Source organism: Pantherophis guttatus, chromosome 4, assembly GCF_059756535.1.
Source record: "Pantherophis guttatus breed Tessera chromosome 4, ASM5975653v1, whole genome shotgun sequence".
Lineage (NCBI taxonomy): Eukaryota > Metazoa > Chordata > Lepidosauria > Squamata > Colubridae > Pantherophis > Pantherophis guttatus.
In genome coordinates this window covers 131,786,161-131,813,477 of record NC_142066.1, presented here as the reverse complement: position 1 = coordinate 131,813,477, position 27,317 = coordinate 131,786,161, and the positions used below count along the sequence as shown (strand labels likewise).

Genomic DNA, 27,317 nt, shown 5'->3' with positions numbered 1-27,317 from the left:
ATTTGATTAAGAAATAAGAGCATAAATGATTGAAGAAAAACATGATTTTTGGATGTTCTAATGCCTTTTTTAAACTTTGAATTTTTAACTAGCACTACCTACAGATTTAATAATCTGGAAGAAAATGTTTACCTTTAAAGGCGTTGGATGTTAAAAAGAATTATTTACAGAATTAAGAACCATAAAAAATTGATCTTAAAGTGTTTCAAAATGTTTCCTATTGAAAATAAGAAATAAGCATGGAATGGGAGAAAACTTAAGAGAGAATAGGAGATAAGATATTTATTGAAATATACTTTTATCTTAAATTGGTAAGAGATATGGAGGAGAATAGATTGGAAAACAATATTGGTAACACATTCCGAAGTAATTTGTAGATAAACAACTGAATAAGAGATAAATGTTCTGAATTAGTTAAATAAATGAATTTAGGAGTGAAGGAAAGCATGATTCTGGAGAACAGTTAAAGTAAATTGGGAACCAGTTAAAAATAAAAATAAGAGTTAGGAGTGGAGGAAAGCATGTGCTGGAAAACAGTTAAAGCCAAAGCTGCGAACCAGCCAAAATACTGAGTTAGGAGTGGAGGAAAGCATACACTGGGTAACAGTTAAAGCAAAACTGTGAACTAGCCAAAAATAAAAAGTTAGGAGTGGAGGAGACTATACCTGGGGATCAATTGAAATAAAGTTGTGAACCAGTTAAAAATAGGGGTAGAAGTGGAGGAAAGCATTGCTGGAAGGCAACTACTTGAGTTGTGAACCAGTTTTATAATAGATTTAGGAAGAGTTAAGAAGAAGGCTGGTGTGCAGTTAAAATTATACTGTGAACCAGCTAAAATAATTAAGGTAAAGAGTGGAGGAAAGCATTGCTGGAAAGCAGCTGATTAAAGATGCGAATCAGCTAAAAAATAAATTTAGGAGGAAGTGGAAGAGATTTTACTGGAGAATAGTAGCTAAATTGTGATCCAGTTTAAATAAATACAGACAGGAGAAAATACAGCTGGGAATTAGATATTTAAACTATGAACCAGTTAAAAATTAGATTCAATAAAATATGAGAATAAACTTGAAGTAAAAAAAATAAAGTATTGTGGAAGTAACAAACTATAGAAGGAAATGTTGATTGTTTATGAAATGACTTTAAGAGAGGAGGAAAATACTTTTTGTTAAGATTATGGATATTAGATGTCATTTAAGAGAAGTAAAATATAGATTTGAGGTAATGGGTTTTAGGATTGAGGATTATATATGAAATATTGATTGTTAAAATGATAAAGATTTAGAACGGTGTTTATTGTTTAGAATTTTGGGTGTAACAGTAGAATGATAAATGTTTAGAGTAAGATTTTTTTCTTTTTTTTTTAAAGATGTAAATGGATAAAACTTGGAACAAAATTGATTGAGGGAATGTGAATAATTGTATTCATTTTATGCCGGATCAAACCCTTGCTCTAAAAAGATGTATTTTATGTTTTATGTTTATAAAAAAAAAAAAAAAAATTGGGGGGGGGAAACTGCTTCGATGGTAGAAGCAACCTGGAGCTGTTTACCCTGGGCCTTCTTTTGAGCTTTATCAAATTGCCTTTCCAAGGCCTTATGATACCTCTTCACGTCTTTGTCCCAAACATCAGACTTTTTGGATGGCAGAGGAGTTGAAGGTCTACTCTTGCCCTGGTGGTATTCTTAGAGGACTTACTACCAGGATTATGTGCCCTGCAGGCTCTGGGGGGACTATTAATTGGTCAATGTCTGAGGACTGGACAGGATCCACCATGAGTCAACAACCTGCCTTGGCAACAGCGATCAGTTTAAGACCAAAACCTTAGCACTGAAAGGTAGACCAGAATGCAGAATTGGCTGCCTAGCATCACTGGAGCTAAAAAAAAAAAAATTCCAAGGGAAAATTGATGCGATAGCCAATTAGTCCTCCCAGCACTGCTGCCGCTCGCTGAGCTGAAATTGTCTGGCGACTGTTAAGTTTTGGTGCGCAATTTCAAATTAGTCTGTTAGCACCACCGCTGCCCTTCGCAGCTGTAATTTGGTGTGAGAGCGGCAACCCTGCTCTCCCAGTGCCTGCCCAAATGGAAGTCCGTGACCACAATGAGCAGGATCTGAAACGATTACCTCAGTACTGCTTTGCCGGGTCACCCCCACTCTCCGCCGCCTCGGCTTGCCAATTAACAAGTTCCTAATGGCACAAGAGTGGATCTCAGCTCTCACAGGGCCTCCGCATTCCAATCGCTCACAGTTGGCAGGAGAGTCAATAAGACCCTCCAGGCGCCGCTGCGGAAGAATCAAGCTGAGGAAATTGGCGCGAGAATGCAATTGTTCTCCCAGCACTACAAAGCCTCACAAATCTTTGAAGTTTGCCACGGCAGACCGGGCAGTGACTCCAGAGCCGCCCACTGGATTGGAGCTGCAAGTTGGGGGCGGTTGTACTGGCGGACCAGGAAACCAGCTCATCCACCAGCAGCAAGTCCAGCGAGGAAGCAATCACTCTCCCCATCCAGAGGAGCCCTGGATGGGCAGAACTCCAGGTGCTGCCAAATGTAGTACTGGTTGGTGGCGGTTGGCCTGGCGTCCCAAGGATGATCAGTGCACCGCCGGCAGCGGAGGAGACCATATTCAGCCTAAAGCTGTGTTGGCTGACAACTCCTCAATCACAAAGTTTTTCTTCAGCTCCACCGTTGGAAAATCCAAGTTAGAATATCTACTCTTATCTAATTGCCAGAGCAATGACACACACGTCTCTCTAGCTAGACTGAGTGAAAAAAACTGAAGCTCAGCCAAGTAGAGGAGGCATAGTCAACAAGAAGAAAAAATCTACACTCAATCTCTGGCAAATAGATGAGAGATAACCCATGCTTGGATTATCCAAGCAGTGCACTATTTCCAGTTCCATTTGAAAACTATCAGTAACAGAAATCCATGGTGAGGAGACAAATTATCAAATGTGTGTCATGACATAAACTGTTCCTTTTGCACTTGCATTTTGATACTACAGTTGCTCTGGATACTCATGTCAACATACTTTCAGACTTGGATGATTGATGTCACCCTTGTAGGATAGTCCAGCAGGACGCATACCCAGAAGTAGATCTCTACTTTTATTATGAGATTACATTAAAACAACATCCTCTCCATCCTTACTTTTATGGTCAAGAAAGTCCTTTCTGAGATGTTTATCACCACTTCATTCTTTCACCAGTGAACTCAACTGCCTTTTATCTGTTTATTTCCAGACTGCAGTTCCTCCTCCTGTCTCCCAAATTCATTCCCACATACCATTACAAACATGGTATACTGAATTTGATGGATCCCTGTACATTAAGGAGACATACACTTGCGGCTAGCAACTCAAAAACCCAAAATGTAGTCGAAATGCTTCAGGAAAGAGCTGAAATCAACCCTTTATAGTTTTTAAATAAAGATGTTATCATTGGTCTAGAACTAAATAACCATCCTGAGAATTGTTTATTCATAAAGTTTCAAATGCAGCCCCCAAGATTTGAATCCACCTAGTTTCTGATTTCCTACAATTTCTGCAACAGAAGTGAGGAAATTGGTTTTTCAGATGATGCCTTTATATCCATGAGACAGATCTGCTGGGGTTAATAGGAATTGGCATCCAATAGCAATTGGAACATCACAGTTCTAGACAATAAATTATTTGAAAGATTATTCTTTGTCCTAATACATTTTTTGATTAGTGCATCTCTCTAGCCAGCATGTTGTTGGGAGAATTCTGGGAGTAAAAGTCCATACATCTTAAATTTGCCAAGTTTGAAAAATACTGTTCTTCATATTTCTATACTTACCTAGAGAGATCAGCACAGAAGAAACCACTCTCATCAATCATTTGTAAGGTCACTACTAGAAAATAGAGTCAAGAATGTTCTGCCCTATGCCCACTCCAATTGTCAAGCATTTCCTGTTTCTAACATAGCATCCAACAGCAATGTTACACTGTCTAAAACTATTGTCAAGCAGCTGATATAATACGAGGACCAGATTGCTCCGTCTTAGAATTCTTCTTGTGCCTTGTAAATGCTCAATCACTGAATTAGAAGTTCTGGAATCCATCATCAATATTCACTTAGCCTGGGACTGAAGAGAGTTCAGCAATAGTTATAAAACACAGACAGAGCACATGGGCAGGGAGAGTCTGATGAGTTTGGCATGTGAGTACAGAATTGAACTTGAGCCTCACAAATAGATGGTTTAGTGGTTTGGATTGATGGATTATGAAGTAGACTCAAAGAACCACTCAGCCATGAAACTCCAGTCACTCTTTTTTAGCCTTTGAGGGTTGTCATAAGAATAAAAGTAATGCAGTGTAGGTGGGAAGGGGAGGTAAAAAGTAAATATATTTCCTTGCAATAGATCAATAAACTACATTACATCTTCTCATATGTTCAAGAGAAGCTTATATTTTCATTTGTCCTATTCCTGACACAATCCAGGTTAGGCCTCTAAACTTGCTTTTCAAAAAAGAAAACAACACTTATCATTTGCAAGCCATAGTATCCTGCATTGGGTCCTTTTTTAAAATGACAGATGTATCTTTAAATTACTCTGCTTTTCTTCAATACAATCAATATATCCATCTCTTTTTAGGAATTCCTTGGCTAGGAAATGCTCCCTGAAGCCACGAAGTAATCCATCTAAGTATGTTTAATATAAATCCTGGACTGTTTGAATGTTAACACCTCCCCTCCACAAAATAACCACAAAAACTAACTGATAATATTTTTCTCCCTGTAACCTTCAAACTCAATGAGAAATAGGGGTTTCTCAAGCTCCTCTGTGAAAACGGGGCACTATTATAACTGCAACCACTTTGGCTTAGAGCAGCAGGCACTAGCTAATTAGAAAAATGTGTTTCTATCTATCCACCTGCATATTTTTTATGGCTTACTTGGGCCTTTTCCACACAGAAAGCAAATCCCGCATCCGTCTGCTATTGCAACTTGAATACAAGAGATTAGTGACAACAGACACTACAGAATCAGTTTACCTCCTCCCAGGCGAGTAAATGATATTATTTCATGAGGATGGAATTCTTTGCTGTCACTTCTGAAAACCTGCAGTTAATAACCATATTAAAGTCTATGTTTTTTGCAGACTGGTCTATTTTATTTTCACAATTTTTATTTCCTTTTAAGTTTCTAAAAATAATGACCTGGATCCAGAAACACATTCCTTTATTCATAAAGCACTTCCATCCCTCTTTACTTTCAGCAGCAATTGTGTGCCTCTACTCCAGAAGAGCCTACAACCTTTACTGCCTAGAAGGCCAAGAGAAACAGCAGGGCTTCCATTAGCAGAAAAAGACTACCATGCAGGCATAAAATCCTGCACAAAGAATTCAAAAGCTTCGTCTGCACCAATATATACTACCCAAGATTATAACATACCTATCCACCCTGTTTGATCTTCCTTTCAAAATTTCAGTGCAATTTGAGCCCTGGTGGCGCAGCAGACTAAAGCACTGTTATTAACATCAGCTGCCTGCAATTACTGCAAGTTCAAATCTCACCAGGCTCAAGGTTGACTCAGCCTTCCATCCTTTCTAAGGTAGGTAAAATGAGGACCCGGATTGTGGGGGCAATAAGCTGACTTTGTATAAAATATACAAAGGCTATTACTTAACGCATTGTAAGCCGCCCTGAGTCTCCAAAGAAGGGTGGCATATAAATCAAATTTAAAAAAAAATTGTTGTAGAAATTCATTTTACAAAAAATGTTTGGCAAATTAAGAAATACTTCAAATTACCTACCTGAAAAAAGTAACAAAAATCAAGACAGAATGTTGTCATTATTTTTGTTAATTTTTTTCTTGTTATAGGTAAACCTCAGGTGTAACCATTCAGCGATTGTTCAAACTTACAATGGCACTGAACCAGGGATATGTAAGACCAGTCCTCAGAGTTCCAGCCATTGCGGCATGTGATTGTGATCCAGGTACTCAGTGCCTGGCTCATGATTACATCATTATAGTGAGCTGCAGTTGTATGATTGTGATTTCAGGCATTTGTTGCTAGCATCCCAAAAAGAAAATCAATAGGGAAACCAGCAGAAAATCACTCTCACTACTTTTTTGCCCACCTGCATTTTGTAATACCTGCTTGAGATACCCTCTGTGCTCCACTGTCTGCTTGCTTGGACTTCCTGTCTCTTTCTGTTTAGTGATCCAGACAGAGTTACAATTGGGACTTCTGGGATTGCAGTCACTAAGCAATACGGTCATGTGATATTGTGCTTTATGACCATATCACATAACAACTAGAAACACTGATCCCAATTTCCATCATAACCAAAGGACTACCTGTATTATTATTAATATGCTGCCTTTTTTATATGTTTGATCTACTCAAAATGGCAATCATGCCTAATACTAATACTAATACAGACAAGTTGCTCTGACATCCATAGGTATGAAAATCTTTGAAAGGTTAATTATATTTATTTATATTGGATTTCTATACCGCCCTTCTCCCTGAGGACTCAGGGCGGTGTACAGCCAGATTAAAAAACATGCAGAACAAATATTAAAAACAATTAAAAGATATATAAATTTGGCCCAATTAAAACTCATTTGCCAATTAAAAACGTTTAAAACATTTAAAAACAGTTAAAAATTTCATCTTAAGCCAGCCCGGCTTGTTTAAATAAATGGGTTTTAAGGGCGCGACGGAAGGCACTGAGGTCTTGGATTCTCCTTATCTCTGGGGGGAGCTGATTCCAGAGGGTGGGAGCCCCCACAGAGAAAGCTCTCCCCCTGGGGGTCACCAGCCTACATTGTCTGGCTGATGGCACCCCGAGGAGGCCCTCTCTGTGGGAGCGCACGGGTCGATGGGAGGTCGTTGGTGGCAGCAGGCGGTCTCGAAGATAGCTAGGCCCTATGCCATGGAGCGCTTTAAAGGTGATAACCAACACCTTGAAGCGCACCCGGAAGACAACTGGGAGCCAGTGCAGCTCGCGCAGGAGCGGTGTTACATGGGAGCGCCATGCTGCTCCCGTCACTACCCGCGCTGCTGCGTTCTGGACCAGCTGGAGCCTCCGGGTGCTCCTCAAGGGGAGCCCCATGTAGAGAGCGTTGCAATAGTCAAGGCGAGAGGTGACGAGGGTGTGAGTGACTGTGCACAGGGAATCCCGATCAAGAAAGGGCCGCAACTGGCGAATCAGGCGAACCTGATAAAAGGTCCCCCTGGTTACAGCCGTCAGATGTTCCTCCAAGGACAGCTGCATATCCAGGAGGACTCCCAGATTGCGAGCCCTCTCTGTGGGGGCCAATGACTCGCCCCCAATAGTCAGTGATGGAGTCAACTGACTATATCGGGATGCCGGGAGCCACAGCCACTCAGTCTTGGAAGGGTTGAGCTTGAGCCTGTTCCTCCCCATCCAGATCCGTACAGCCTCCAGGCACTGGGACATCACTTCAAGGGCATCGTTGGGGTGGCCTGGGGTGGAGATGTACAGCTGGGTGTCATCAGCGTACTGGTGGTATCTCACCCCAAAGCCACGGATGATCTCACCCAGCGGCTTCACATAAATGTTGAACAGGAGAGGCGAGAGGACCGATCCCTGCGGCACTCCACAAATGAGAGGCCTCGAGGTCGACCTCTGCCCCCCTGCCAACACAAACTGCGACCGGTCGGAGAGAAAGGAGGAGAACCACCGCAACACGGTGCCTCCCACCCCCAACTCTTCCAGCCGGTGCAGCATGATACCATGGTCGATGGTATCAAAAGCCGCTGAGAGGTCTAACAGGACCAGAACAGAGGAACAACCCCTGTCCCGAGCCCTCCAGAGATCATCAACCAACGCGACCAATGCCGTTTCTGTGCTGTGCCCAGACCTGAAACCCGACTGGAACGGATCTAGATAAGATGTTTCCTCCAGGAATTGCGGAAACTGTCGTGCGACCACACTCTCAACAACCTTCGCCATAAAGCGAAGGTTGGAGACAGGACGATAGTTGGCCAATATTGCCGGATCCAGGGACGGCTTCTTGAGGAGAGGCCTCACCACCGCCTCTTTCAAGGCGGTGGGGAAGTAACCCTCACTCAACGAAGCGTTGATAACACCCTGGAGCCAGCCTCGTGTAACCTCCCGGGAAGCCAGTACCAACCAGGAGGGACACGGGTCCAGTAAACATGTGGCCGCACTAAGTCTCCCCAAAATCCTGTCCACATCATCAGGAGTCACAGCATCAAACTCCTCCCAGATAACATTCTCAAGACTATTCCTCGTCACCCTGCCCTGATCTACCCAGTCAGAGTCCAAATCCCCCCGGATCTGGGCGATTTTGTCATACAGGTATTGTCCGAAATCCTCCGCCCTGCCTTCTAAGGGATCCTCCCGCACTCCCGGATGGAGCAGGGCGCGGGTCACCCTAAACAGGGAGGCCGGACGATTCCCTGATGACGCAATAGAGGCGGAAAAGTAGTTAGACTTTGCCGTCTCTATCGCCACTAGGTAGGCCTTAATATGCGACCTTACCAGTGTTCGATCAGATTCAGCGAGACTGGCCCTCCAACCGCTCTCCAGGCGTCTTTTCCGGCGCTTCATTTCCCTCAGCTCCTCAGTAAACCAAGGAGCCGCACGGGATCGGCATCGGGTCAGAGGCCGCAAAGGCACAACTCGGTCCAAGGCCCCACCAGCCGCCCGATCCCAGGCGGCTACCAGGTCCTCGGCCGAGTCATGTGCTAGATCCTCAGGAAATGGCCCAAGCTCCGTCTGGAACCTATCAGGATCCATCAGGCGCTTGGGGCGGATCCATCTAATTGGATCCGCCTCCCTGCGGCGAGGGGTCGCGGTTCGAAGATCTAGGCGAAGGAGTGAGTGGTCAGACCATGACAAGGGTTCCATGTCTATATCCCCTATAACAAGACCACTCAACCACTGGCCAGAGACAAAAATCAGATCCAGAGTGTGACCTCCCCTGTGAGTAGGGCCATGAACTAACTGGGTCAGGTCCATGGCCGTCATGGAAGCCATGAACTCCCGAGCCACCTCAGACGCTTCACCGACGGATGGCAAGTTGAAATCACCCATGACTAAAAGCCTGGGTGTATCTACTGCCACCGTGGCTATCACGTCGAGTAGCTCAGGTAGGGCTGTTGCCACGCGGCAGGGAGCCAGGTACGTAAGCAACAAGCCCATCTGAACCCCACGGCCCCACCTCACAAGGAGGGACTCACATCCGGCTATCTGAGGCACAGCGGTCTCCCTCGGACCCAGATCCTCGTTAATAATAACCGCCACCCCCCCGCCCCTCCCCTGAGCCCTCGGCTGATGGAATGCTCTGAAGCCTGGTGGGCACATTTCAACCAGAGGGACGCCACCCTCCGGGCCCAACCAGGTCTCCGTAATACCCGCCAGGTCCGCTCCTCCCTCTTGTATAAGATCGTGGATGAGGGGGGCCTTATTGACCACGGACCTGGCATTGCACAGCATCAGCCGAAGGCCCAGCTCCTGAGTATCTAAGCCACCTAGTGTCCGAGCAGAGCCTTGGGGACCGGGGCAAGCAATTGCTCTCAGACAGCAAGTGCGAGCCCCCAGCACCTGATGTGGTCCCCTGCTCCCGCCATATCTGCCCCTCCCATTCACCGTGCCGATGGTATAGCCCTCATAGATATCGTCCCCCATCCCTTTCCCAATCCCTCGTCCGGTGCCCCCCGAATCGTTACCCTGTGCCGGGCACGGCTCTGACCCTGGTGGATTTCCCCCCCAATCCGCCCTAGTCATCTTCCCAATATCTTTAAAAGAATAATTACAACCCCCTCCCCCAGAACCCCTTAAAATCTTTAAAAATTTCCCTAAAAAGCCCCATAAATTCTTCCTTGCTCCATGCCATCTCTCCGGACTCCAAAGTCCGTCATCGAGATAGGCCCTCGATAATGTGGGGGGCCAAATCTGCGAGAGGGGAGAATCTCGCAGGGCGAGGAGTTCCGACACCGAGTACATATAGCTATCAGGGGAAACAGTCCAAGGGTGGGGGACCACTGATGTTATAAGCGTAGGGAAAATTCCAGTCCATGGTCAGGCTGCCAAGCTCCACTGTCCTCTCACGACAGTGGCTAAGGAGGTGCATATCATTCGACCCCGAAAGTTCCAGGGTGGCCGTCTCTCACCAGGCCAATCCATGGAGACTTTGATAGAAAGCTCAAGGGTGAGGATAGCCATATTCCGCCTCCTCGGCCCCATGTCCATAGAACCAGTATCCCTCCTGGGATTAGCAGCATCAGGGAATCCAATATCCAGCTCAAAGGAGGTTTAAGTTCGTAAATGTTCGTCATGCTGGCCCACCTGAAAACCATCACAGATCCACTGTTAGATCCCTTGCAATTTGCCTACCAAGCAAACAGATCAGCAGATGACGCTGTTAATGTGGCTCTGCACTACATCCTACAACATCTTGAATCTCCGAAGACCTACGCAAGGGTTCTTTTTGTAGACTTCAGATCAGTATTCAATACCATCATTCCAGATATTCTTCTAACTAAACTAAATCAGCTAGCCATGCCTGATCACACTTTTAAGTGGATTATAAGCTTTTGAACAGTGATGAAGTAGCAAGTGAAGCTAGGCAAAATCACATCAGATATTTATTTGTACAATTAGTACAGGGGCCCCCAAGGCTGTGTGCTCTCTCCACTTCTCTTCTCTTTATATACCAATGACTTCATCTCAAAGGATCCCTCTGTTAAAATTCTGAAGTTTGCAGATGATACAACAGTGATTGGTCTCATTTGAGACAACAATGAAACTGGAATCTGCATGCAGATGGGAGGTTGAACAACTAGCATTGTGGTCTAGCCAGAACAATCTTGAACTAAACATGCTCAAAACTGTACAAATGATAGTATATTTTAGGAGAAACCCTCCTATACTACCACCTCTTACAATATTAGACAACACAGCATTAACAGTAGAGACCTTCAAGTTCCTAGTCCTATAATATCTCAAGACTTAAAAACGGATACCTAACATCAAAAACATCATCAAAAGAGCACAATAAAGAATGTTCTTCCTGAGCCAACTCAGAAAGCTCAGACTGCCCAAGGAGCTGCTGATAGAGAATTCTACAGAGGAATTATTGAGTGTGTCATCTGTACCTTGATAACTGTCTGGTTTGGCACTGCAACTAAACAAGACAGACATAGACTTCAACGGATAATTAAAACTGCAGAAAAAACTATTACTACCAACCTTCCTTCCATTGAGGATCTGTATACTGCAGGAGCTAGAAAGAGGGCTGTGAAAATATCTACAGACCCCTCACACCCTGGATATAAACTGTTTGAACTTCTACCCTCAAAATGACACTATAGGGCATTGCATGGCAGAACTGGACAAAAGGAGAGTTTTTCCTCTCATGCTGTCACTCTGCTAAACAACTAATTCCCACAACACTGTCAAACTATCTAGTAAGGCTGCATTACTATTATTCTTCTCATCTTTCCTATCTCTTTCCTGTCTCTTATCTTCTATAACTTTGTTGCTTGTATCTTACGATTTATATTATTTTATTTAGTATCCTAGTATTATTTATGTTGATTGCTTATTTAGTATTCTATGACTATCACTAACTGTTGTATCTTATGATTTATGATGAATGAATGTATTTTTACGATGACTATGTTCATGATTTATCAGTTATTACTTGTATGTACACTGAGAGCTTATGCAATGGAGACAAATTCCTTATGTGTCCAATCATACTTGGCCAATAAAGAATTCTGTTCTGTTCTGTTCGTATTCCTATCTATTTATTTTACTGTATTTATTCCATTCCATTCCTATTCCATTCCACTCTATTGCTACCTCTTGTTTTTCCCACAACAACAACCCTTTAAGTTGGTTTGGTCTAAAAAAGCATCTGACTCAAAGTCATCCTAGTCTCCCAGTGTGGCCTGAAAATCACAGCTTCCAAATTTTTAGGCTAGCATCTTACAGGAACTACAACAAACTATTTGAATTAGTAGTCTAAATATGTAAGTCCATACATTGAATGATGTCATCTGTTTCCCAAGCAGTATATAGCCATTACTGAATGTGTCATTCTACCAAAAATTTAGATTAATCACAAAAATATTCAGTGCTACTACATCTTGCTAAGAGATCACCACATCTAAGATGTGACTGCATAACAGCTGGCCATGACTGAGCCCTTAGGCAGAAAACAGTGCATCATAGTGGAATTCTTAGAAGAGAAGCAACAGTAACAAACTGGTGCAAAGGGTTTTAATCTCAAGTCGTTGATGGTATAATTGTTAAGAATAGCAGACAATTCTGACAGCTATGAAACTCATTAAGTGATTTTGGCCAATCATTTTCACTTAACTTCCTTTCAGAGGATAAAATTTGGAAGAAGTACAACATCATCTTGTATGTCATAGGAGAGCAGATAATAAATGAACAAATAAACACATCAGAATCACTCTTATCTAAACTTTAACTTTCCTGTAAAACGTCTCCCAAAGGTGAATCATAACTACCTGTTTTTGCAAATAAACCGAAGCAGCAGGGGTAATAGTCAGAACTCTGAGCTACACTGGGGGGAGAGGGAATGTGACTGGCAGACCAGTACACATGCACAAACGTGCACAGCTTGATATGTGCAAATTGAGTTGCATGTGTGTGTGCACGCCTACCGGCCCACCGCTAGTGCAAGTTGGCCCACCACATGTGGGGCCCAGTTCCAAATAGGCCTTGGCCCAGTATTGGGCCATGGCCTACAGCCCAGGGATTAGGACTAGAGCATATAAAATATAAACTACATCTTAGCTCACCACCTCTATCTACCCTGAAAACAGAAGCACACAAGATTGCTTGAAAGCCACCTATATGACTAAGCTTTCCTCCTATGGCTTCTCTGACCAATTTACCTATCTGAACACATTTTATGCTTATCTTGGCTTACTTAAAAAATTATAGCTGAAATTAGTATCCCAAAATAATATGGAAGAATTTTTGGTTCTCCAATCATGCACTAAAAAGTTCAGAAGATGACAGACCCATTTGCAGTGTGTTCCAATGCCAATTCTAGGCAGCCATGAGAATATATATTTTGGATAGCATCAATGCATAGTCCAGTATTACAAACCTATGGAAGTCTTGAGGAAAAAATAGAACTTGTCCTATCAAAAAACTGGAAGAAGTGATTATTGATTAATTGAACCCAGGATAACTCACCTTTCCCTGGGTGTGTGTATGAATGGAGAGAGCTTGTTCAATTATTTCTTGAAATAGTAAAAGGAAGGTTTGTGAGCTCCAAATTCAACAAGGTGGGAAATGGACCAAAAACAGATATGTAGAGATAGACATGGAATATCAGCTCAGCTAACTAGGTTAGGTGGCAGGAACCCTCATTAAAGAAAACTGAATTAAATCCCTTTCATAACTGAAATATCTGGAAAGACCTGGGGGAGGGAGGAAACCAATCTAACGAGAAAAGTAATCTACTAAAGGTTGCATTTCCTTTTTACTTTTAAATAAAAACAAGGTCCCATTATTCTTATTGGTTTAAGAAAATCTTTGCTTGTTTGAGGTCAAAACAAAACTAAGTTGTTTACAATGTAGCAGTTCTTACAGTCACACAGACATGGCAAAGTTGGGGCTCAAGCGGATTTAAGCTGATGTTGCTTCTCTCCATAAAATTGTTGTATAAACAATTTTAGGCCAATATTTAAGTAGCTGTGCTTAATATGGCACATCAAGAAGAGACTAAAAGCCACTTTTTCATAATTAATGCTTTTAGCACATTTCAAAAATCTAATTGAGGCAATAGAATTTATAATATCTACATTTAAAAAAAAAAACATGGCTAAAATGATGGGAAAAGAGAAATGTCAATACAAGGTTTCCAGTCAGGTCACTGTGACCAATCGTCACATTATTTTGTTGCTTACATTTTCCAGAAACCTGACTCTTCATGGCCAAGCCTTTAATCATGAGTGGGCATTATCTTGTTATATTATCTGGAAATCCTTCTGCCCAATCGACCCCAAGGACATGAGCAGAGTATTCTCTAAGTTTTTTTTTTCCACTTGCAAGCCTGACTTTTTTTGGGGGGGGGAGAGAGAGACTAGGAATAATTGCAGCTATCAAACAACTTAAAAATGGAAAAGTTGCAGATCCTATCCAAGTCAATGTGGAGGTGCTCAAGGTAAGGTAACTGTAGCAGTCAAATATATTCACAGGTTATCCTCAATATTAGCTTTTTAAGTGTAAATTGGGTTTTAATTGGATTGTTTTAAATTATAGGCCAAAACTGTATAATTCTTTTAATTGATTTTAAATTTTGTATTGGTATGTTTTTTATCCTTGGCTGAGTCCAATAGGAGAAGGGCGGTATATAAATTGAAATAATAATAATAATAATAATAATAATAATAATAATAATAATAATAATAATAATAATAATAATAATAATAATAATAATAATAATAATATGGAAAGAACAGGTCCTGCTTAATTGGACCCTGCTGATATTGTTCCTGTATTTAAAAAGAAACAGGTATGATGTGAAAACTATCACAGAATCACCGTTCCAATCAGAAAGGTCATTGTGCATGTTTTCAAAGCATGATTACTGTCAATGCAAAAATTCCACATCCAGGAAAAGTAATGTGATTTTAGATCAGGCTGTGATCAGATTTTCATTGATAAGCAAATATTTAAAGAGTATACATACTATGCAAAAAATGGCTGCTGTGTTTATTGATTTTAGAATTGCCTTTGACAGAGTCTACAAAGACATACAAAATTATTTTGGTGATCAGTGTACCTAAACAATCATCCAAGTCATTGCTGTCTTTTATGATGATATCCTTTGCATGGTTGAATAGTGAGAAAACCAGTACCTTCACGGTCAAAACAGAAGTGAGATAAAGATGTATACTATTACCAATTGTTCAATGTGGTGACAAATTAGGTGATGGAGAAAACCTTGGTTGGGCATTTAGGAGTTGAACGTGACATGGATAAACTGAACTCACAGATGGACCATTAAACCAATGACATTGTTTTCAAGAAATCAGAACTGTAGGTACGGAAGCTATTAGATGTCATAAACAAAAGAGCCAAGAGGCTCTTAGACAAATTAGTATCCACATTATGGATAAATTCAAAAAAGATCAAGGCCATGCAATTGAAATCACACAAATTAACTTTGCCTTAAAAGCTAATCAACTGAGCAGACAGATTAGTTAAAATATCTAGGTGCTTTGATCCCTGCATCTGATGCTGCTGAATCAAGTAATGTGTAGCCCCACAGCAAGATAGGTAGCAAATAAATTTAACAAATAAATAGACATCAGCGTGAACACGAAAGATTTGAATACAAGTAATCCTTGATTTCTGACCACAATTGAGATTAGAATTTACATAGTTAAGCAAGGTGGTTGTTAAGTGAGTCAAACCCAATTTTACCATCTTTTTACTATGGTTGTTATACAAATCACTGCAGTTGTTAAGTGAATCATGCAATTTTTAAGGGAGTATAGCTTTCCCCATTGACTTTTCTTGCTGGCTGTCAGCTGGGTAATTCCAGTCATTAGACACACATTAGGAATAGCGGACTGGACTCAAGCATAACTAAAAGCAATGGGTAGGGAGAGCAGAAAAATAATGACAATGGATCATGCCCTTCATCCTTGCAGAGACATTGACAGATTCTACCTACCAAGGCAATAGGTAGGCGTGGAATTTCAACTACATCACTTCATGGCTAGTACATTAAAAACAATAGCAGGGAAAGGAGATAATAACAAGACCTAATAATGGCTAAGAGCAGGAACATTAAAGAAAGAGACTGAGGGACTAATTCTGGCTGCACAAGACCAAGCCTTAAGACAAATACAAAGTCAGAATTGAAAAGACAGTAACAGACAGTAAGTGCTGCCTATACAATGAAGCTGAAGAAATAGTGGACCCCCTGGTAAGCTGCCACAAGAAGATCGCACAGACTGACTACAAGCAACAGAATGACAAAGTAGCAACAATGGTGCATTGGAAGATCTGCAAGAAGTATTATTTGCCTGCAAGCAAGAGTTGGTGAGACCATAATATAGAGAAAGTCATAGAAAATTAGAAAGTTAAATTGTTCTGGGACTTTAGAATTCAAACAGACAGGTACCTGCTACATAATATTCCAAACTTAACAATTATGAATAAGAAAGACAAAAAAATCTGGATAGTGGATGTGGCAGTACCTGGAGACAACAGAAGAGAAGAGAAAAAACTGGAGACAATAACAAAATGCAAAGACCTATAAATAGAAATAAAACAACTGGGGCAAAAGCAAACAAAGGTAGTACCAATAATAATAGGTACCTGGGGTGCAATTCAAAACAACTGGAGCACCACCTGAACACCATTGGCCTTGATAAATTCACTTTCAGTCAATTGCAAAAAGCAGCTGTCAACTCGCAAAGCTTTCCTGACCTGCTTTACTGGGAACAGCTTCCATCCTGCAACGATAATGCCATCAAGCATCCACATCTGCCTATTCAAGGTCCTTAGTAAGGACTCAATAGGTAGAAAAAAATGCCAAACAAGTCTAAACATCTCGTTGACTGTGCAATGAATAACAGCAGCAGCAGTATGAACAACAGGTGATGCACAAACTGAAGAGAAACAACTAGAAAAAATAATGAAATGTCACCATCTGCAAACTGAAGTTGAGTGATTGTAGAGGAAAACTTCAATGGTTATACCAATAATAGGAGCCCTTGGAGCAATACCCAAAGGGTTGACCAAATACATGGAAATTTTGAACTTATCAGACTTCAATATTCTGACTTTGCAAAAAAACACCTTCCTCAGAACTGCCTATATACTCAGACATTACTTCAACAGCTCTTAGGTTCTTGGTCAGGACTTGAACTGTTAAGTTTTAATCAGTTCCAGATGTGAATCAAATTGAAGATTAAATCTTGCATAACAATGAAAGCACTGCAAAAGTGACAAGAATGGAAAATGTTTACATAATGACAGAAATGGTGCAAAAACAAGCAAAGAAGATAAAACACTGGAATGGCCCTGGTTTGGATGAGCTGCATGGATTCTGGTGGAAATCACTAACAAGTTTGAATGCAAGGTTAGCAAACCAGATGATTCAGGTTCTGGAAACACCAGAAAAGTGAAAAATGGCTAACAACCGGAAGAACTTTTTTGATTCAGAAGGATGCAGAAAAGAGAAATAAACCTGAAAATTACAGGCCAATAACTTGCCTGCCAACAACATACAATACATTATTGCAAACCAAATTTATAAATATTTGGAAAATAAGGATTTGCTGCTTGTAGAACAGAACAGAACAGAAAGCAGCAAAAGACAGCAAAAATTCAAGAGGAGCCAAAGACCAATTGATGATTGATAAACTGGTTTTGAAGAATTGAAAGAAAAGACGAACAAATTTGTTCATGACCTGGATTGAATATAAGAAAGCATTTGATTCTGTTCCACACAGCTGGACTGAGAAATGCTTAGACATTTTTGGAATTAGCAGCAACATCCAGAAATTCCCTGAAGCTATGGCAAACGAAGTTGATGGCGTGTAGAGAAGAACTTGGTAGTTGAAATCAAACGAGGAATCTTCCAAAGTGACTCATTGTCATCTTTGTTATTTATACTTTTGATAGTGGAGCGTCTTATAGTGCAAAAAATACAACAAGAATAAAACAAGAACTGAAAATCTTGAGATCAAAGCTGAATGGAAGAAATATATAAACGCAATTAACATCTGAGCAGTGCCTGTAATATGATACTCAACTGGAATAATTGATTGGACTCAGTTAGAAGTTGGTAATTTAGATCGAAAGACAAGAAAACTAGTGGCAATGCACCATACGCTGTACTCAAAAAATGATACTAATCGATCAGGGAAAACATGGCTTAAATGACTACACAAAGAAAGCAAAAGAGCCTCTGCTGAAGGAGATGAACAAGGGAAACCTCTTGAAAACAAGATTGAAAGCAGAATATTGAAAGGAAATAATTGAGCATTGAATTCCTAACTGGAAAAAGAAGCCTTTGCATAGCCAATATACAAAGCTAACATGATATATTCAACTGTTTTCATTTGGAAACCAGGCACCCTCTCCTCTGCCTCAGGAAGAACAAAGCCCTCTAACTAAAGAAGTAAAAGAACTGAAACAAAGAATAACTGTGCATTTAGAACAGCAAAAAAAGAAAAAAACAAACAAAACATCAGAATAAGGTTCTACAAATAGAAATAGAACGAAAAAGCAAGCAAAAGTAGTACCAATTGTAATAGGTGCCTTGGGTGTAATTCAAAACAACTGTAGCACCATTTGAATACCATTAGCATTGACAAATTTGCTATCAGTCAATTGCAAAAGGCAGCTTTACTGAGAACAGCTGTGACGATAATACTATCAAATACCCAGATCTGCCTGTCCCAGGTCCTTGATAAGGACTCGATAGGTAGACAAAAATGCCAAACCCAATCTGAACATCTTGCTGATTGTGCAATGAATAACAATAACAACAACACCTTACTCAGAAATGCCTATATACTTAGATGTTGCCTTAACAGCTTAGATCCTTGGTTAGCACTTAAAAGTGTTAACGTTTTTACCAGTCCCAGACTGTGAATCAAATTGAAGATTAAATCTTAAATAAAAATAATAATAATAATTCCCCAGTGGGGCATTACTTTGATGTGGTTGTGGGGCTTGTATGTCCTGAGGAGGATGAGAATGTAGCATGGATTGACTTCAAAAGGCATTTAATGCCAGAAAAATCTCATCAGAGGAGTCAGATAAAGATTGTCTCTCCCATAAAAAATATGGTGAGGCATACATTTAAGTAAGCCATACCAGCTCGGATGTCACCCTGGTTAACAAGGTCTGCACTAGATGTTGTAACTCCTGGATATCTGATGAAAAATGGGCTACAGGGCTGTTGGCTGACCAACCAGGGCCAGCAGCTGCAGAACTATTGGAAAAAAGAGTGCCTGAGAGACACTTTGTACAGAATGCCACAAGGAGACATTAGTTTGGGCTAAAGGCACAGGTAAGACTAAGGAAAGTAAGTGCATGCTGGGATAGGGAGAACATGTGGCTAGTGGTTGTGGTATTTAGCTAACTCTACCATGGGCACAAATCAGAGATCTGATTTAGTTATTACTGCTTCTCTTCTACAAAAATCTTTTTTTCATTTTTGCAGGTCTAGCTTCCATATGGAGTAAACAACGTAATAAAAATAAAATAAAAATAAAAATAAAAATAAAAAATAGAAAACTAGCCTGTCAGGAAAGATGTGTGTATCTGTTGGAAAACAGTCTGCAGATGACCAGGCTGAGCCTGAGGAGGGGTTCAAATGCATTATCAGTGTCGAGTCCCTTTGTTCCCACAAAAGATCTACCGTATTTTTCGGAGTATAAGATGCTCCAGACTATAAAATGCACCTACCTTTTTGGGGGAGCAAAACAAGAAAAAAAAATCTGCCTCTGCCTCCTAGCAATTTGCCTCCTTGCAGCAAACAACAGCCTACTTTAGTTTCATTTTCGTTTTCAGCACAGCCTGAGTAGCACAAGGAAAAAAAAAAATCTGCCTCCGAGCAATTTGCCTCCTTGCAGCAAACAGTGGAGGCCTGTGCGACAACAGGCAATGGCAATCCCTACAGCCTGAAACAGTCGAGGGTTGGGAGGTCGATCCAACCGACAATCAACTGCTTGTGCTAATCAGACTGTGCTGAAGCTGAAACAAGCTGTTTGCTGCAAGGAGGTAAATTGCTGGCTGTGCTGGAGCTGAAATGGGCTATTTGCTGTTTGCTACAAGGAGGTAAATTGCTGGGAGGCAGAGGCCAAAGGGTGGGGGCCGGTGGGTGGGTGGGGCTACATTCGCTGTATAAGACGCACCCAAATTTTTACCCTTTTTTAAGGGAGGGGGAAGTGTGTCTTATATTCCAAAAAATATGGTTATGTCCAGCCCACCTTGAATTCCACTGACTCTTATCTACCACCAATTTGCTTTGACTGTTAGTAGTTCAGATTCTTGAAGCAAGCTTAAGCTTGCAATAAATCTTTATATTCATTTGAATTTCCTGGATTTCCTGATTTCTCACGTTTGACAGTCATTCTTCTGTGGTTCTGCCTAGCACTTGGAAATGAGAAACAGAAGCAGCTCAGGTGGAACCAAGTTACACTGAAGTAAACAGAGCTTCTTTCCTTGCATTTTCCTAGTGCAGTATTTCAATTGTTGATTAATAATCAGAAACGCCATATGCTAGCAAGTGCCAAACAGCCACTGACAAGCACCCTAATTCACTTCCCTTATCAGTTTGGATTCAAAGCATCCAAATATAATCCTATTCCTTTTCTTAGGAACACAAACTTTTTAAAAAGTCCATATTAAAATAAGCACTCTTTTATCTTCATAATCTGGCAAATTAGTCATTTTTACATCACCATATATACAGACCTCAGTCTATGGCAAGCACCTCAAGTTCTAATTAATGTCTGCCACCTGTCTAAATACTATTAGCTAATGAGGTTTCTTTTTTTCCCTCTCTGCTGCTTTTTCATTTCTTTTAAGGTCTACGTAGAAATATAATCTTTATTTAAGTCCGACAAATGTTCTCTTCCAGCAATGAGAATTTAGCACAAAGACTAAAACCAGCATTGTTTTTTTGGTTATCAGGTTACAGTAGCTTAAGTCTCTAAGCACTAGGATCTCCATATAGCTGATCAGTTACAGCTGTTAATTGTAGAGTGGGGAGACCAGCTGACATCTGTTTCTTGCCCAGTTACCTAATGGTTCATTTCCAGGTCTTAAAAAGGTAGTATCCTCCATCCAAAGACAATGTCCAACTCTACCAAGATCTGCCCTCTATCCTGCTTGTCTTGTGCTGGTTTGTTCATACAATGCAAATTTGAGTGAACTCACATCTGCCACTGATCGACCCAATTCGTGAGCAATCTTTTCCCATCGACCAGGCGTCCCCCCTGGGAACTTAACCATACTTCTTGTCAGTTGGCTAAGGTCCTCTTCCATCCATTCAGGGGCCTGTAAAATATTTGTAAAACATTTAGTATACCAAGAAACTCGAAGGGCTTTTATAGTAATTAAAAACACCAAACATGAATCTTAAGTAAAGCAGTCCAATAAAATCTGTTAAGCAATAAGAACATTTTTTACAGCTTTTTAATGGCGCCTACTTGTAGAAGATCCAACTTATCTGATTTATGTAATAGATGTTGCAGACCTTTCTTGAAGACCAAGCCTATCTACTTAACAAAATAATTCTATCTTTTTATGGGTGTCAATGCAGGGAAAAAAATAAAATTAAAAAGGCCCATATTAAAAATATTTTTCATGGACACATGTTTTAACTTACAGGCACTATAAAAAAAAAGCATAGAGAATATATTCCTTGGGGAAGTATATTTAGAAATGATGAATCAGGCCCTTATTTAACAAAATAGATATATTTGTTAAGTTATAAATCGCTCTGGCAAAAAAGGGATTTTGAGAGATTGTGAATAATGTGTTAAAAAACAGCCAAGCCTCCATAGCTCCTAAGCATGGTGTGCTCATTAGGGAGGGTAGAAAACGTACCCATCAACTTCCAGGCACTTGCATGTCACACCTATTGTGAACAATTTCTTCCTTTTTGAATCCTTTCTCCAAGCAAAAGAAGCTGTATGAAAAAGCCTTCACAAGCACCCAAAGAGCAATTTCCACTGTCCTTTCCTATCAAAACACCATCTGGATCAGGCTTCCTCTGCACTGATACAGGCCGTGAGCAACAGCTTCCCATTTCTCTTTTATTTCTAAAAGGAACCTTTTATGACAAATACCTCCCCCTAATCACTATTTCTGATAATGAACAGGCAGGCATCAAGCAGTTTGCATTACAGAGCCATCAGTACTAAACAACAGTCAGAGGTGAATGACCCCTGGGACCATCTCCACAGCTACAGCAAAGCTTCTGCCTGACACTAATCCTGCCTGTCATTCTCCCACTGTGCTTGAACTGCACTGACGTCCGCCTGCTGCACTGCAAGCAGAAACGGGGCCCTCCCTGACTTTTTACTGTCTCCCCCAATCAATGGCTCCAGCGTGCTCTTTTCACCATGTCCAAATGGCAGCTTCACTCATCGTCAGAGGGCCTTGCCCCTTGTTTAAAGGGGCTCCCCAAAGGCACTCCCATTTGCATTCATTTGCAAAGCAAACTACTCTTATTCACTTTGTTCAGGGCGATCAGGAATGCTCCCTGAAGCAGAGAAATTGGCATAAATATACAGCCTGCTGCTTAAAAGACAGTAAATAACAGCCAATAATTGGAAGGATTTTTTTCAGTCATCCTTCTCTTGTATCCATGCCTGTCTTTGTCCACCCAACGCCAAAATCAAATCTACCTGGATTATTGTACCATTATCAGTGATCAAAATAGAACGCAGGAGCACAAAATAGATGAAGACATGCAGTGCCATAACCTAACACAGAAAATCCCATTTTCAGCAAAACAACACCTATACACGTACAAAGTGGCATTGGTTTGGCCTATAAAAAGGAGGAGCTAATTTCCATTAGACAGTAATCATAGCCTTCAATGAGAAGGTTCTACTAACCAGTTTCCCCAAAACATTACTTAGAGTTATGTGAGGTAAAATTGACCATCCAAGTAGCAGAATACCAAATGCACACAACTGGAAACACTTTGCAGTATACTGCATGCCATACATCGAATGGGGTTCTGAAGATCCTATTGCCTTCAAATCAGTTCAATTATATTTAAAGATAACATATTTAGAAGATGTTATAAATTATCAGAAGAGAAGCTGAAAGGTGGGAGATTCTTCTGCATGAAATGGAGACAGATTATGATGTCCACCCTGGGATATCAGCAACTGATTTGCTATCGACACCTAGAATGGCATTGTATACTATAGTCAACAGATATTCAGGCTCTTTGAAAATCCAAAAAGTTTTGAACCATTTGAAATTGGGTAGAGTGGTACAACAGGAAAGGAAAATGATTCTCCAAATTGCCTTTAATATATAAATAGATTAAATATAAGCATTTGCACATAGGTAGTCTTTGACTTACTACAATTGAGCCTAATGTTGCTAAGTGAAACATTTGTTCAGTAAATTTTGCCACATTTTACTACCTTTCTTGCCATAGTTGTTAAGTGAATGTCTATGGTTGTTAAGTTAGTAACACAGTTTATTTATTTTATTTATTTATTGGTTTGATTTATATGCCGCCCTTCTCCGGAGACTCAGGGCAACTTACAATGCGTTAAGCAATAGCATTCATACTTTTGTATATACCTGCTTAGTAGGGCTTTCAGCCCCCCCCTAAGCGGTGTTCTTTTTTATATAAAGTCAGCTTATTGCCCCCACAATCCGGGTCCTCATTTTACCTACCTCGAAAGGATGGAAGGCTGAGTCAACCTTGAGCCTGGTGAGATTTGAACTTGCAGTAATTGCAGGCAGCTGGTGCTATTTAACAGCACTTTAGTCTGCTGTGCCACCAAGGCTCTTATTGTTGATAAGTGATAAATTACTCTGCCTTCCCCATTGACTTTCTTTGTCAGAAGGTCACAAAAGGCAATCACATGACTCTAGGACATTGAAGCCATCTATAAATATGAACCAATTGCCAAGCATCTAAATTTTGATCACGTGACCATGCTGCAATGGTTGTAAATTTGAATAACAGTTATAAATCATTTTTTCAGCACCACTGTAATTTCAAACAGTCACTAAATGAACTTGCAAACCGAGGACTGCCTGTTCAGGTTTTGATACATATACAGGCATACATATTTATATATGCTCCCATCCATACCCCTTCATACATGTACGGTAAATGCTCATAATTTATTTTAAAATCCTCACTTTTAGATTCTCAGTGCATATATTTATCAATCATAAAAGGTTGTCTATTATTAAGATCTGCCTCTTTTTCAATCTAAAAATGTTCTTAATGGTTAACTACCCTAGAGGCCTTATAGATGTATTGGGTACGAAGTGTAAAGGCTTAGACAGAAACTTCGTTATCAAATAGTCTGATGCATTGTGTAGTTGTTTATTTAGCTTTGAGTGAGACATTTAAATAATTTTATGTTAATCAACATGGATGTTTTAGAAATCATAGTTAATTACTGATATAAACTTATTTTTATCTGTAAAGGTTTAAGTTATTTAAACATTAGAATGCTAATAATTTCTAGTCAATATTGTATAAACATCACTGTAGCCAACTAACACAATGTATTATGTTTTATAATAATACAATAAAATAAATGATAAGAGAAAAAGATTTATTGTGGGTACAATTTTTACACATCTGAGCCACGGGTCAGTTAAAGCATCTGGTTACTGGTTACAGTCACAAAGCGATTGCCATGAAGATCTTGTGCAGAAAGAAAATGATTAGTGTAACCAAACAAAACCTGGCTTCTTTTTTCTAGTGCTACATTGTATCTCTGCTTTTTGAGAAGTAAGAGGCTGAATTTTCAATAAAGCAAATTTTTAATTTAATATTTGGTTTTATAAAAGATCTTTATTTTCCAATTGTGTCTTTCCATGCATACTAGATTCCTATTTAATTATTTTTAGTCAGAATAATAGGCAGTCTGAAGAGAAATGTCTATGAAATAGATAAAATTTGCAATTTTCCTTTAAAACTTTTGAAAGAGTAAAAGAAATGTATGAATATCAACATAAACTGAAAGCATTAGCTTAATAAGTTAAAAGAATTAGACAACAGCCAGCTTTGCAGGATATCTGATCCTTTACATGGACAGTAGACATACAGTCTGGAGAATTTCACACAGATCTGAGAAGCAACTCTCTGAATGCCAAGGTAAAATTTAGATGCCAACAGCAGATAAGGACCCATTATAATTAGAATGCTACTAAAAGCATAATTGAGCTTTTCTCTCCAGAAGTCAGATTGTTCTTAGAAATATCCACAACTTATACTATGGGAAACATTTCAAATATTAATCTATAGCATCCATCCTTAAGCAAGAGTCCAGAAGTTTCTCTACCAGGATTTCTCCCTTCTCAGAGAAGTTTAGATACCTAAAATGCAAAAACACAAACAATTTTATGTTAGAAATCAGCCCTTCACAATCCTTGTTTGTTGGTGAAGAGCCACAGCTTTGTTCTTCTTTTTTTAAAAAGGTTTGCTGAATTTACAGCTCTTAGGCAACAGTTAATTGGGCTTTTAGATGCAGCAGAACCTCCTACAATTCAACTGCTACAATCATCTAGGAGGGTGGCCACAGTGTGAATTTATTTTCCTGCTGAAGCCAATACTATGAGAGTTAAATGAATGCATATGCATAAGCCTTTATCACTTCAAACTACGTTTGTCCAATATTACCCAAAACCTGGCCAGAACTCATTTCTATGGTAAAGTAATAGAAAATGCCACATAGCGAGGGGACAGCTGTTGTATCTACACAAGCATCCAGATTTTACATCAGAAAAGCTGTGCTTTGGGATTAAGTCCTCACATTGAATGCTGTGCAGTCAAAAAGAAAAGCCAGAAACAAGAGGCCCTATTTTAACACAAAAATTAAAAGGGATTTGTGCAGTTCATAAATATTCGTATGATTTGGTGAAAGAACAGAAGGAGGTTACCATATTACATTTCAATAATGCGTATCAACTTCTATTAGCTTATTATGTTTATTGCTGTTTCAAGCAAATGTTATTATATATAATATTTTCTCCTCAGGTGGTTCTAATTTGTAATAATTAAAAGTAATTAAAACACAGTGCTTATTTACATGAACATGCACATGGATTTTGTTGACCCACTCAACAAGTCCACCTGAATTTTTAGTGTTCTGTCATTCATTTTCGTTCAGAAAATTCTATTGCTCTTGATTTTAAATTATTTATTTTAGTTTCATATCATTCAGCATACTTAGCTATGCTAAATTAGCAGTCTCTTCAATTAGAATGGTATGGATTGTTTAGAGTAAAAGCCTAAGATTGTGATAAAATTCCTGCTATGAATTATTTGTTTACTTATTAGGAAAAGGAAACTTTGATTTTTGATTAATGATAGTTCTTTAAGAACTTCCCCATAGTCTATCATGGTGTTTTCAAACTTGCCAACTTTTAAGCTATATGAATTCAAGTCCCAGAGTTCCCCAACCAACATGTTGACTGAGAGAACTCTGGGAAGTATGTGAAGTACACATATATTAAAGTTGCCAAAAACACTCACAAGTGCATTTATCTGTGTCCTTCAGCACTGTAATGGCAATTAAATAAGCTAAGGCCAATATAATAAAACTGAGCTCTGAGCAAGTCATGGATACCCCATACTTGACAGCAGAGAATGGACAGCTGCAGTTCTTTCTGTGCAATTCCAGCTGAATTTCCCATGATACTTTGGCCTCACTCATGAATCCATAATCTACCTGAAGAAGAAAAGTGGGGGTGGGTGGGTGGGAGGGAGAGACAGAAAATCAGAGAAAAGAAGATGGCTTCCATTATTTTTTCTAAAGATACTAAAGCCTGAAAAAGAAGTAGCATAGGGTAGCTTTCTGAGATAGGTATGTTAATGCTACTCATTCCATAGCAAAGTTAGCATTATTAATTGTTCCGAAAGTACTGTTGCATGTCAATAGTGTCCTTTAAAACAGGAAATTCAGAGAAATATAGTACAGTATTTAAGAGAAGTACTTTGCAACATTCACATAATCTCTAATGATGTTTCTGTCATTTGTCTGGTGACCCTGCACCTGTTGAATGTCTGTCTCAACCATCTCTCCCAGCTTCAAGATGACCTAAAAGATTAAGGCCAATTAACCCTGAACTATAAAACAATCATAATACATGTGAGAGAATAAAGTCTTTACAATCATAATCTTGACTTACATTTTAATCTCCTAGGTTTTTAAAAACTAATTGAAATTGTGATCATTTTACAATATCACCTTAAAAATTAAAAAAAATTAATTACTCAGCATGGCATCCAGTTAGTAATAGCATAAAGATCAAATTAAAATGAGCAATAATTAATACTGTCTCACAAGATCAAACTAAAGATAAAAAGTACTCTAAATTCTCTTGGTGTCATCAGCCGCTAACTGCCCACAAGTCTGAAAAAGCCGCAAGTGTCAGTTTGTTTGGAAAAATATTAAATTTATACCCATTTCTTCATTTAACAGACTAAAGTGAGCTCTGGATATTAGGGCTGAATCCAAGAGGGCACCCAAGCTACAAATCCCAAACTCAGCTTGATCTCATGCAGGTTCAGTCTCAATTGCTTTTTCAGTTGACCAGAGAAATCCCCATCTTG

At 39.8% G+C, this 27,317-nt stretch overlaps 1 protein-coding gene across 2 annotated transcripts in view; it reads right to left on the bottom strand.

The window, feature by feature from the left end:
• Nucleotides 1–27,317, bottom strand: part of DNAJC1 (DnaJ heat shock protein family (Hsp40) member C1) — a 113,736-nt gene that overhangs the window by 14,306 nt on the left and 72,113 nt on the right. For both annotated transcript variants that reach the window (XM_034402170.3, XM_034402171.2), the window contains one exon: nucleotides 20,924–21,043. In XM_034402170.3, coding sequence (XP_034258061.2) covers nucleotides 20,924–21,043 — 120 coding nt within the window. The remainder of the gene's footprint in view (nucleotides 1–20,923; nucleotides 21,044–27,317) is intronic.